The 13,430-nt window shown below is 46.0% G+C and overlaps 1 protein-coding gene across 2 annotated transcripts; it reads right to left on the bottom strand.

Annotated features, from left to right (window-relative positions):
- Positions 1-1,803: 1,803 nt before the first annotated feature.
- LOC119964497 (selenoprotein Pb-like) lies at positions 1,804-13,043 on the bottom strand. 2 transcript variants are annotated; one of them, XM_038794057.1, is made up of 5 exons: positions 12,858-13,043; positions 12,081-12,302; positions 4,966-5,178; positions 3,671-3,803; positions 1,804-2,904 (listed from the first exon to the last, which is right to left on the bottom strand). In XM_038794057.1, exons 2-5 carry the CDS (start codon positions 12,281-12,283, stop codon positions 2,668-2,670), a joined length of 786 nt encoding a protein of 261 aa, XP_038649985.1. In that variant the 5' UTR covers positions 12,284-12,302; positions 12,858-13,043; the 3' UTR covers positions 1,804-2,667. The 2 variants fall into 2 exon arrangements, with proteins under 2 accessions (XP_038649985.1, XP_038649986.1); XM_038794058.1 differs by having other exon boundaries at positions 12,081-12,291; positions 12,858-12,993.
- Between the last annotated feature and the right edge of the window lie 387 nt (positions 13,044-13,430).

Genomic DNA, 13,430 nt, shown 5'->3' with positions numbered 1-13,430 from the left:
CACAAGTGCTTCTGTTAAATCATGGATGCCCTGGCAGCTGACTTATGTAAACTTTGACCTGAACCAAGCCCATCAAGATGCCCGGGCAGCAGGATTCTTTTCCATCGCCAAGATGCCCCAGGTCTAGGGGATAATAGATGGCACGCATGTCGCCTTGCGCACACCGTGTCTGGGAGCGCCCTTCATTAACAGGAAGGCGTTCCACTCCCTGAACGTTCAACTTGTGTGCGGCCACCATCTCAAAATCATGCATGTATGTGCATGCTTCCCACGGAGTGCATGACGGCTACATCCTGGGGCAGTCAGAGATCCCCGGCATTTTTGAGGGACACTCCAGGATGACTAGTTGGCTCTTGAGGGAATAAGGGATAACCGCTTAGGTTTGACTACTGACGCCAGTGTGGAGGCCGGTGACCAATGCAGAGACCCGATATAATGAGGCCCACGTGGCCACCTGGGTTGTCATTGAGCGGTGCATCGGACTGCTTAAAATGGAGTTCTAATGCCTCGACTGCTCCAGTGGTACACTGCAGTACACCCCCCCAGAGGATTGCACACTTTATGGTGGTCTGCTGTACCGTCCACAAACTGGCACAGCGGCGGGGCAACGTGCTGGAGGTGGAGAAACATGTTGCCTTATCAGAGGAGCCTGACCAGGTGGGGCTGGAGGATGGCCCGCAGGAACAGCTGGAGGATGGAGGACATGCGAGGGTCTGGCATCAACGGAAGGGCAGGGAGGCCCTCATCCTTACCCGCTTCTCACAGGACATGGCTTCGTCCGTCATCTCACTCCTCCCCGCCATGTTTGAAAGGGTTTCACCCCCACAACCCAAAGATGTGCAGGGTAGGTGGATTGACCACGCTAAATTGCCCTTAATTGGAAAAAATTAATTGGGTACTCATAGAATTTACAGTGCAGAAGGAGGCCATTTGGCCGACCGAGCCTGCACCGGCCCTTGGAAAGAGCACCTCATTTAAGCCCACACCTCCACCCTAACCCAGTAACCTTACCTAACCTTTTTTGAACACTAAAGGGCAATTTAGCATGGCCAATCCACCTAACCTGCACATCCTTGGTCTGTGCGAGGAAACTGGAGCACCCGGAGGAAACCAACGCAGACACGGAGAGGATGTGCAGACTCTGCACAAACAGTGACCCAAGCCAGGAATCAAACCTGGGACCCTGGAGCTGTGAAGCGACAGTGCTAACCACTATGCTACCGTACCACCCAACTCTAATTTATTTTAAAAAGAGTAACTAATGCACACACCTCAGCATTTTCTAAGCAGTATATAGAGTCAATGGGAGCAGACTTGTTGGCATGGATGATATGGATAAACTGACCAAAGGTGAAGCAAAAAGGGAGAATGTTTCGGTAAATGTTGAGGGAACCATTCGTTTAGATGAATTGATCATAGAATTTACAGTGCAGAAGGAGGCCATTCGGCCCATCGAGTCTGCACCGGCTCCTGGAAAGAGCACCCCACCCAAGGTCAACACCTCCACCCTATCCCCATAACCCAGTAACCCCACCCAACACCAAGGGCAATTTTGGACACTAAGGGCAATTTATCATGTCCAATCCACCTAACTTGCACATCTTTGGACTGTGGGAGGAAACCGGAGCACCCGGAGGAAACCCACGCACACACGGGGAGGATGTGCAGACTCTGCACAGACAGTGACCCAAGCCGGAATCGAACCTGTGAAGCGATTGTGCTATCCACAATGCTACCGTGCTGCCCACTGATATAGAGTTCCTATTATTTTCCACTAAAAAAATAACAATGCAACAGCTGAAAAAATTGCAAAAACATTTTTCTATTTCTATTTTGAAAGTATCCTGACAGTCTAATATTAGTCAAGCATTTTTGATTTGAGTTACCTCTGCAGCGACTGTAAGTCATGAGGAACTACCCTGAACTAAAGACTTCATTGAGCACATGAATACAAGAGAAAACACTCTTACTGATGAACAAATGAAAGAGATGCTACTGTTTTCATTGTAACATTAAGCCATCAAGAATTTTCTGTGATAAGGGAGCAGTACTCCAATTCCTTTCTTTAATAAATGGACATTCATAGAATATTCTTTGATGATTAGATGAAATACCTGAAACATGTCACAAGCTTTGTTGAACACAAATTTTTAATCCATATGTTTCCCTCAGTCTTTCCAAAGGATCATCTGCATTCTTCCGAAGAAGGCTGAAATTTGTCTTGTTGTCAACCTTCGATTGTTATTCTCTATCTGTGTTCAAAGGGGATGCACGAGAACAGCTTGGAGTCAGATCATGGTGATTACCCCACTGATGTTTCCACACATAGCTGGAGTGGGAAATGTCTTTCATCTGGAAAGCACTTTATTGTGGGTCCAAAAGCAATGGTTCCCAGCTCAGGCGACAATACACATTTATGTCAGTGCTCATTTCAATCTTTTACTTCTTAAATTGTCATCTCTAGACTCCTTTATCAAAAGAACATTTGACAATAACACAAAACAGTGTTTGTTATGGGAGGTGCCGTACATTACATCCCTAAATTAAAAATGAACATGGTTCAAAATAAACCAGAATTCTTTTTCGACAACTTGTGAACTATTACGGTTGATGCTGGCATGTGTCCTGTGGTTGGCAGTTATTTCAACTCTCGTTCCTGAAGTTTTTCTACACCCATTCCGATCTCTGAGTATCATCATTCTCCAGATTTCCATCTTGGTTGTTATTGAAATGATGTGGATGGATAGCACTTGGAGCCAGGTAGGGGCCAGGATGAGGTTTATTAGATACATGCTGTTGCACTGGCTGAATTGGGAGATTTTCATAAACTGGACTTGTCACCAAACTTGTGGTGTTAGATTGAGTAATGTTTGCCTTGTAAGTGGTGGTGATGTTCTCCTCTGCCTGCAAGAGCAACAACATATTTATATAGCACCTTTGATGTAATGAAACATCCCAAGATATTTCACAGGAACTTTATAAAATAAAATATGACACCGAGTCACGTATGGAGGTATTCGATCAGATAATCAAACGCTTGGTCAGAGGTAGGTTTTAAGGAGTGGCTCAAAGGGAGGAAACAGAAATAGAAAGGCAGAGAGATGTATTCCAGAGCTTGGGGTGGAGATAACTGAAGGCACGGCCATCCATGGTGGAGCGGTTAAAATTTGAGATACACAAGAGGCCAGAATTAAGGGGGCACTACTCTGGATCTCTGGTTTACTAGTCCAGTGACAATACCACTACACCACCGCCTAGGTGGTCTTAGCGATGGGGGGGGGGGGGGGGGGGGGGGTGGAGGGTACAGCTCAGTTGGCTGGACAGCTGGTTCATGATACAGAGTGAGACCAACAGCAGGAGTTCAATTGAGGTTGAAGGTTATTCATGAAGGCCCCACCTTCTCAACCTTTCCCCTCAGGTTAAATCACCACCAATCAGCTCTCCCCCTCAAAGGGGAAAGCACCCTATGGTCATCTGGCGCAATACCAACTTTACTTAGTAATGGCACAAATAGGAAGTGAGAAGTTTACTTCTGTTTGCTTGAAAACAAATTTCTGAAGAATACTGATGCCACAAATGTTGCATTTTTGCACTAAAATAACCACTTAGTTTACCAAGCATCTCTGTGGTCTTTCTGAGATTGAGATTGCTAATTAACACTAACAATTACCGCAAGACTGAAGTTGCTGACTTCACAGTTCCCGCAGACATCCTTCTTATATGTAGCCCGGATTGCTGCTTCAGTATACCGAAAATGGAGGTAGCTATACGGTAATACGATATGAAAGGTCAATTTACCACATCTAAGAGAAAAGAAAAATCACAAAAATGGGATTAAATAGCTGGAAGTGATATATGCGTCGCATTGTAAGCAGCCCAATTCCATGTAAATCAGAGTGCAGATGGCCCCAACTAGCGGCACGGTGGCACAATGGTTACCACTGCTGCCTCACAGCGCCAGAGTCCCAGGTTCAATTCCAACTAGTGACTGTCTGTGTGAAGTTTGCACATTCTCCCTGTGTCTGCATGGGTTTCTTCCGGGTGCTCTGGTTTCCTCCCACAGTCCAAAGATGTATAGGTTAGGTGGATTGGCTATGCTAAATTGCCCTTTAGTGTCCGAACATTAGGTTGGGTTACGGTGATGAAGTGGAGGCATGCGCTTAAGTAGGGTACTCTTTCCAAGGGCCTCCTTCTGCACTATAAATTCTATGATTTAGAAGATAAACATGCAAATTGAAGAACTATTCAATTTTAAAGATATGATAGCTAAGATATGATTGCTAGTACCACAGTGAATACATATATCACACTGTGTAGGATTGAGCCACACAGTCTAGAAAGACTCCAAGGAGAGATGGTGGTATAGTAGTGAACATAACTGGCTTCCAAACAGTTGACCCGAGTTTGATTCCCGGCCATCGCAGTGACAAAAGACTCGGACGTTTTGCCTGTAGTTCTCAGTCGGAGATGGCTCGAATTTGCCTCAGATTTCAAGGAATACAGAAAGGCAAAAATATAAAGCATCAACCATTACAACTTGCTGATGATTACTGCACGATGATTCCTGTTAGGAAACACATATGTGCATGCACATAAGAACTGGATCAGGTTTAACTATAATGGCAAATGTGCTTACATATGCTTACTTGGGAAAATTTCCAAGGATTATTACCACCACGTGATCATATCACCATATCTCAACACACAGCATTACTTTCATGATAAAAGGGGAATGAATATGAGGTTGTCGGGAAATAGATTTTTCTCATTTTGTAAAATTTTTCATCAGTAAAAGCAGAAATGTTCTGCTATTTTGTTAGCACAAAACAGGGGGCTAGAAAAATAATTCTTTATTCCTACTTTCCCAGTGGTGCTAACTATTATCGTACACAAATAATTGAGGGGGAAGGATCTGTTCAATAGCTGCAAATAGTCTACTCGGTGCTAGCATTTAAAGTAACCAACCTGTCATAAATGAGAAAGTCATCCTTGTTAGCCTGCAGAATGCTCCAGATATCATGTTGAAATGGTGATTGTTGGTAGATAGGCATATCCTCAGGAGCATGCCGTTTGAGTTCCCAGAGCATGGCCCGGGATTGAGGTGTTTTCTCATTTACTATCATATAGCGTATATCCTTCAAGCCCTGACGATCGAGCTTGTCTCGCAAGCTGCCTAATCTACCAAAGCAATAAAAATGAAGAACTGAATTACTTTGGTTGGTACTTCTGCAGAGTGGACTATGCATACAGCACATTTCAGATCGGATATGATTTAATTAAAAAACCATGGAGCTAATTTATAATCTGACGGTGTCATTGAAATATTGGATTGGTTCACAGCAACATTGTCAACACTTGTATAAAAGTAAAATATTGTGGATGCTGGAAATAGAAACACAATATGCTGGAAATATTCACCAGGTTAGGCAGTATCTGTGGAAAAAGAAAGAGAGTTCATGTTTCAGGTCTGTGACCTGTCATCAGAACTGGGTAAAGTTAGAAATGTTACAGGAATTGTACAGCCAAGGTTCCTCTTCCTGTACAGATCCATACCGCTCTTCATTTCTAAGGCCTTTTTCGAAGGGATAGATTTGGAACGTCAAATGATCATGGCGTTTGTGTGGGGGGAGTAGGAACCCAACAATCCCCAAAATTACACTGCAGAGGAGACAAAACATGGGTAACCTGGTCCTTCCAAACCTGCAGTACTACCACTGGGCTGCCACAGCCGAGAGAGTGAGCAGATAGGTAAGAGAACCAAATACGGAATGGGTGAGGCTGGAGGAGTCCTCCTGCAAGGGAATGACCATCCGAGTTCGCACCACGACAGCGCTCCCAACCCCCCCTCCCCCCCGGCAAAATACACATCCAGCCCAGAGGTGGTAGCCATGTTGGGAATATGTTGCCAAATGAGACAGCATTTGGTTTAACCGAAACGTCCTCCGTGGACCCCATCTGCGGTAACCACAACTTCCTGCCAGCCATCTTTAAATGGAGGCAAGCCGGTGTACGCTAGCGGTCAGCAACTTGTACAAGGGGGACAGACTTGCAACCCTAGACGAGCCAACGGAAAGAACGGAACGACCGCGCAGACAGGAGCTTCGTCTCCTTCAAATCAAAACCTTTCTCCGCAAGGAGACAACGAGGTACCCTCGGGCCTCGAGAGACATATTGCTGGAGGAAATGCTGGATGCGGACAGTATGGAGAAGGGGAACTGTGGGGACATTTATGGATGACTGCTGGAGAGGTCGAGGACACCACTAGACGGAGCAAGACGGAAATGGGAGGATGAATTTAGGACGGAAGTGGGACTCTGGAGCGAAGCACTAAGTAGGGCCAATGCTACCTCCTCCTGCACAAGGCTGAGTCTCATGCAGTTTAAAGTGGTGCACAGAGCGCATCTAACCAGAACCCAAATGGACAGGTTCTTTCCGGAGTTGGAGGATAAATGCGAAAGGTGCCAGGGAGGCCCGACCAACCATGTCCACATGTTCTGGCCTTGCCCCAGACTTGCCGGTTTCTGGACAACCTTCTTCGAGGCGATGTCCAAGGTTGTGGGGGTGAGACTGGAGCCATGCCCGAAAGTGGCTGTCTTTGAGGTTTTGGACCAGCCAGAACTTAATATGGGGAAGAAGGCCGATGCCCTTGCATTTGCTTCCCTAATCACCCACCAGAGAATGATGCTCGGCTGGCAATCAGCAACACCACCCACAGCTGCTGACTCGTTGCCAGACCTGTCGGAACACCACCACCTAGAGAACATCAAATACACAATCCGAGGGTCGGACGAGGCTTCCACAAAGCGTGGGGGGTATTCATCAGCCTGTTCCAAGAACTGTTTGAAGCCAATAGTGATCAGGAAGAAAGGGGGGAGGGGGTAGACAAGGTCATGAAAACGAAAGACTTGTCTGGGGCAAGTCTGGGGTGGGCAGCAACAAAGAACCCAGGGAAGTACCAGGAAGGGACATGGAAAAAGAGCGAGGGGGGGAGAAGCCACAGGAATAACAGCAACAGCCACAATGTGAAAGATGGCACACAATACAACACCCATGGCGAAAGAAGGGGCCAAGATGGAGCCCGACTACCAACGGAGGGAGGGAGAAGGGAAAAGCAAGGAAAGGGGAAGGGCCGATGAAATGGGTACATGCAAAATTGTATATAGGAAACATCGCAGTCCTCTTTGGTGTATCTAATTGTTATATTGTTAAAGCTGGAAAATTCTAATAAAAATATTTATTAAAAACGTTACAGGAATTAACAAGTCAAAAATGGAGGGGGGAAGGAGGGAATGGGAAAAAGATCAAAAGGGAAAGTGTGATACGTGGAAGACGGTAGAAATTAAATGACAAATGAGTTGATGGTGCAAGACCAAAGGGAGTGACAACAGGACAAGTAAAGACACACAAGATGTGTTTAGATGAGCTGTGAATGGCAGAATGATGAACAGCTGCCTTCAGAAAATGAAAACATGAGGGTGAAACCAAAACCTGCAAAGAAAAGGAAATAAAATTGGAGCAAGGATGACAACCTAGAGAGACACAGTGGTTAGCACTGCTGCTTCTCGGCACTGAGGACCAAAGTTCAATCCTGGCCCCAGGTCATTGTCCATGTGGAGTTTGCACATTCTCCCCGTGTTTGTGTGGGTCTCACCCTAACAACCCAAAGATGTGCAGGGCAAGTGGACTGGCCGTGCTAAATCGCCCCTTAATTGGAAAAAAAGGAATTGGGCACGCTAAATTTTAAAAAAACAAAAAGGATGAGCAGGCAGCACGGTAGCATGGTGGTTAGCATAAATGCTTCACAGCTCCAGGGTCCCAGGTTCGGTTCCCGGCTGGGTCACTGTCTGTGCGGAGTCTGCACGTCCTCCCCGTGTGTGCGTGGGTTTCCTCCGGGTGCTCCGGTTTCCTCCCACAGTCCAAAGATGTGCGGGTTAGGTGGATTGGCCATGCTAAATTACCCGTAGTGTCCTAAAAAGTAAGGTTAAGGGGGGGAGGGGTTGTTGGGTTACAGGTATAGGGTAGATACGTGGGTTTGAGTAGGGTGATCATTGCTCGGCACAACATCGAGGGCCGAAGGGCCTGTTCTGTGCTGTACTGTTCTATGTTCTATGTTCTATGACAACCAGAAATTGTTGCACTCAATGTTGAATGTGGGAGTCTTTAAATGCCGAATCAGAAGAGGAGGTGTTTACATTGAGCTTTATTGGAACAATGCAAGGGGCCATCCACAGAGAGGCAGGTGAGAAAGCCAGATGGAAAATTAAAAGTTAAAGGGGACTCAAAGCTCACGGCCACACCTGCTGGCTGAACAGAGGTCTTCTGCAAGGCAGTCACCCAATCTGTGTTTGGTCTCCCCAGCGTAGAGCAGACCACATTATGAGCAGTGAATACAGTATACTAGATTGAAAGAAGTGCATGTTAATCGGTGATTCACCTGGAAGGAGTGTTTTCAGCTTGAGATGATGAAGAGAGAGGAGGTTGAAGAGCAGGTGCATGCACTTGCATGGGAAGCTGCTTTCATAAGGGAACACTCCACTTCATAAGGGAAAGAGATGTTGGGATGATTGAAGAGCTCACCAGGGTATTTTGGAGAGAACAGTGCCTTCAGAATGCTGAAAGGAGGAGGGAAAGATGTATTTGGTGGTGGTGTCACACTGGAGGTGGTGGTTGAATGTGGAGGTTGGAAGGTTAGTCCTGTGAGAGAGGAGAAGGGATGAGAGCACAAGTGTGAGAAATGGAATGGACACAGCCCTGACAGCCATGGCAATAGGGTCGGGGAAGGCACAATCTTGGAAGACACATCAGGGTACGGGAGATTGAGAGTATAGAGGTCAGGAGCACAGATTTGACTTCGCAGGAGGGTGCCAGTGTTCAGGTAGGTGGTTTGAAGTGTGTCTACTTCAATGCCAGGAGTATATGAAATAAGGTAGGGGAACTGGCAGCATGGGTTGGTACCTGGGACTTCGATGTTGTGGCCATTTCAGAGACATGGATAGAGCAAGGACAGGAATGGTTGTTGCAGGTTCCGGGGTTTAGGTGTTTTAGTAAGCTCAGAAAAGGGGGCAAAAGAGGGGGAGGTGTGGCGTTGCTAGTCAAGGACAGTATTACGGTGGCGGAAAGGATGCTAGATGGGGACTCTTCTTCCGAGGTAGTATGGGCTGAGGTTAGAAACAGGAAAGGAGAGGTCACCCTGTTGGGAGTTTTCTATAGGCCACCTAATAGTTCTAGGGATGTAGAGGAAAGGATGGCGAAGATGATTCTGGAAAAGAGCGAAAGTAACAGGGTAGTTGTTATGGGAGACTTTAACTTTCCAAATATTGACTGGAAAAGGTATAGTTCGAGTACATTAGATGGGTCGTTCTTTGTACAATGTGTGCAGGAGGGTGTCCTGACACAATATGTTGACAGGCCAACAAGAGGCGAGGCCACATTGGATTTGGTTTTGGGTAATGAACCAGGCCAGGTGTTAGATCTGGAGGTAGGTGAGCACTTTGGAAACAGTGACCACAATTCGGTGACCTTTACGTTAGTGATGGAAAGGGATGAGTATACCCCGCAGGGCAAGAGTTATAGCTGGGGGAAGGGCAATTATGATGCCATTAGACATGACTTAGGATGTGTAGGTTGGAGAAGTAGGCTGCAAGGGTTGGGCACACTGGATATGTGGAGCTTGTTCAAGGAACAACTATTGCATGTTCTTGATAAGTACGTACCAGTCAGGCAGGGAGGAAGGGGTCGAGCGAGGGAACCGTGGTTTACCAAAGAAGTGGAATCTCTTGTTAAGAGGAAGAAGGAGGCCTATGTGAAGATGAGGCGTGAAGTTTCAGTTGGGACGCTTGATAGTTACAAGGAAGCGAGGAAGGATCTAAAGAGAGAGCTAAGACGAGCAAGGAGGGGACATGAGAAGTCTTTGGCAGGTAGGATCAAAGAAAACCCAAAAGCTTTCTATAGGTATGTCAGGAATAAAAGAATGACTAGGGTAAGAGTAGGGCCAGTCAAGGACAGTGGTGGGAAGTTGTGTGTGGAGGCTGAGGAGATAAGCGAGATACTAAATGAATACTTTTTGTCAGTATTCACTCAGGAAAAAGATAATATTGTGGAGGAGAATGCTGAGACCCAGGCTATTAGAATAGATGGCATTGAGGTGCGTAGGGAAGAAGTGTTGGCAATTCTGGACAAGGTGAAAATAGATAAGTCCCCGGGGCCTGATGGGATTTATCCTAGGATTCTCTGGGAAGCCAGGGAAGAGATTGCTGAGCCTTTGGCTTTGATTTTTAGGTCATCATTGGCTACAGGAATAGTGCCAGAGGACTGGAGGATAGCAAATGTGGTCCCTTTGTTCAACAAGGGGAGTAGAGATAACCCCGGTAACTATAGGCCGGTGAGCCTAACGTCTGTGGTGGGTAAGGTCTTGGAGAGGATTATAAAAGATACGATTTATAATCATCTAGATAGGAATAATATGATTAGGGATAGTCAGCATGGTTTTGTGAAGCGTAGGTCATGCCTCACAAACCTTATTGAGTTCTTTGAGAAGGTGACTGAATAGGTAGAGGAGGGTAGAGCAGTTGATGTGGTGTATATGGATTTCAGTAAAGCGTTTGATAAGGTTCCCCACGGTCGGCTATTGCATAAAATACGGAGGCTGGGGATTGAGGGTGATTTAGAGATGTGGATCAGAAATTGGCTAGTTGAAAGAAGACAGAGAGTGGTAGTTGATGGGAAATGTTCAGAATGGAGTTCAGTTACGAGTGGCGTACCACAAGGATCTGTTCTGGGGCCGTTGCTGTTTGTCATTTTTATAAATGACCTAGAGGAGGGCGCAGAAGGATGGGTGAGTAAATTTGCAGACGACACTAAAGTCGGTGGAGTTGTAGACAGTGCGGAAGGATGTTGCAGGTTACAGAGGGACATAGATAAGCTGCAGAGCTGGGCTGAGAGGTGGCAAATGGAGTTTAATGTGGAGAAGTGTGAGGTGATTCACTTTGGAAAGAATAACAGGAATACGGAATATTTGGCTAATGGTAAAATTCTTGGTAGTGTGGATGAGCAGAGGGATCTCGGTGTCCATGTATATAGATCCCTGAAAGTTGCCACCCAGGTTGATAGGGTTGTGAAGAAGGCCTATGGTGTATTGGCCTTTATTGGTAGAGGGATTGAGTTCCGGAGCCATGAGGTCATGTTGCAGATGTACAAAACTCTAGTATGGCCGCATTTGGAGTATTGCGTACAGTTCTGGTCGCCTCATTATAGGAAGGACGTGGAAGCTTTGGAACGGGTGCAGAGGAGATTTACCAGGATGTTGCCTGGTATGGAGGGAAAATCTTATGAGGAAAGGCTGATGGACTTGAGGTTGTTTTCGTTAGAGAGAAGAAGGTTAAGAGGTGACTTAATAGAGGCATACAAAATGATCAGAGGGTTAGATAGGGTGGACAGCGAGAGCCTTCTCCCGTGGATGGAGGTGGCTAGCACGAGGGGACATAGCCTTAAATTGAGGGGCAATAGATATAGGACAGAGGTCAGAGGTGGGTTTTTTACGCAAAGAGTGGTGAGGCTGTGGAATGCCCTACCTGCAACAGTAGTGAACTTGCCAACATTGAGGGCATTTAAAAGTTTATTGGATAAGCATATGGATGATAAGGGCATAGTGTAGGTTAGATGGCCTTTAGTTTTTTTCCATGTCGGTGCAACATCGAGGGCCGAAGGGCCTGTACTGCGCTGTATCGTTCTATGTTCTATGTTCTAAGCACTGGTTGCATCATCAAAACAGATGTTACAAAATAATAAACAGGGAAAATAGGATAGAGTCCTTACAGGAAGCTGGGTGAGGAAATGTAGTCAAGGTGGTTGTGGGAGTTGGTGCATTTACAGCAGAAGATCATAAGTATGTCTTCCCCTCCCGGAAGGGAAGGAGAAAAAAAAATCTAGTTTTTCGCACTTCACCCCCTTGTGCTTCACCTAATAACTAATCACAGAATAGAATTCCAGTCTGTGCACTTGAATGGAGAAAGTTTATAATAGCATTGTGATGATTATATAAATACGAAATGCAGAAAATAATTCTGAAATGCTACACTTACTTAGTTGCCTGTGTCAGACAGAACCGGCAGCTTGCTTTGAGAAGGGCCACCACCACGACATGGCCAATCTGTTCCTCCATGGGGTTCTGGTTGGCAATCTCCCAGTGAGGGGCCAGCTCACAGATTCTGCTTTCACTCCCTGCTACTGCCACAGTGATTGTTAGGCCCAACACAATAGTGACTAAAGGCATCTCCAGCCCCATCACGATCCCTTCCACATCCCTTCAATTTGGAGTAGATGGACAATAAATTAACATTTTATAAAAGAAACAAGAGAACAAAAAATTGCCAATTAGTGCGCTGATTTTATTGCCGGAAAGGCGCCGAAAACGACCGCAGATTTTCCGGTATGAACGGGAATTCTAAACACCGGTATTCATTCAGTTTATGTTTCTGCAAAGTCTACTCCTCAAAAATGTTGCTGACTTGTTTACACGATGCCAAAACTGTGCTGCAGAAAAGCGCATGGCCAGAACAAATGGAAAACCGGACAAGATACAAGAATGTAAAGGAAACAAAACTGGCCAAAGTGCATCCGGCCAGCACTGCATGAAAAGAATCCAGACACAATTAATTGTAACATGAATGTGTTGCAATTTCGATGAGAAGTTTGGAGACTTTGTATGTTAAAAACAAAATCAGATAGGGATGAATTCGGACGTTTAGAAAATATTTAGGAAATGTTTGAAACCAATGCATTTGAGATGATGAACATTAAAAAGTTTCCTTTAAACCGTTTCGCTGTTCGGGACAAAATACATTAGTCAGCAATGTTACCTTTCTGCTGATTTTCACTCTTTTGTTTCTCCCTGGGCGTCCGATCCAAGCTCTGGTTTCCCTGCACCCCCACCCAGCTCTCAGCCACAGGCTATCTCCCGGATTGGAAACGACCTGTTTGTGGAATGTTAACTCTTTGAGGACGGAACGATTTTTTTTCCTCTTTCAGTTCTGGGTTAACGCGGGGGGGGGGGGGGGGGGCAGTGAATGGAGGTTCTTAAACTCCTCCACTTAAATACAGTTAAAATAGTCGGTCCAATAATGGCCATTACCCATTTACTACTTTTCGCTCTTAAATGGCACCAGAATCTTTAAAGTCCAACATTTCTCCTTGCCCACCATTTCCTCGGCAATATTAATACCGCCACAGAGCAGGAACCCTGAAAAAACAACATGCACCAGTTAAGGGTCTCCAGCACCGCACGGTAGTCCAGTGGTTAGCACTAGCTTCACAGCGTCAGGGTCCCAGGTTTGATTCCGGCTTAGGTTACTGTCTGTGCGGGGCCCGGTCTGCACGTTCTCCCTGTGTCTGCGTGGGTTTTCTCCGGGTGCTCCGGTTTCCTCCCACAAGTC

Source organism: Scyliorhinus canicula, chromosome 4 (assembly GCF_902713615.1).
Source record: "Scyliorhinus canicula chromosome 4, sScyCan1.1, whole genome shotgun sequence".
Taxonomy (NCBI): Eukaryota; Metazoa; Chordata; class Chondrichthyes; order Carcharhiniformes; family Scyliorhinidae; genus Scyliorhinus; species Scyliorhinus canicula.
This window is presented reverse-complemented; position numbering and strand designations above follow the sequence as displayed.

Coding starts and splice junctions, on each gene's coding strand:
- LOC119964497 (XM_038794057.1), bottom strand. CDS start 12,283: ATGGGGCTGGAGATGCCTTTAGTCACTATTGTGTTGGGCCTAACAATC. Junction 5,179..12,080: donor TGTCTGACACAGGCAACTAA/GTAAGTGTAGCA, acceptor TTGCTTTGGTAG/ATTAGGCAGCTTGCGAGACA. Junction 2,905..3,670: donor TCAGCAACTTCAGTCTTGCG/GTAATTGTTAGT, acceptor TTGCTCTTGCAG/GCAGAGGAGAACATCACCAC.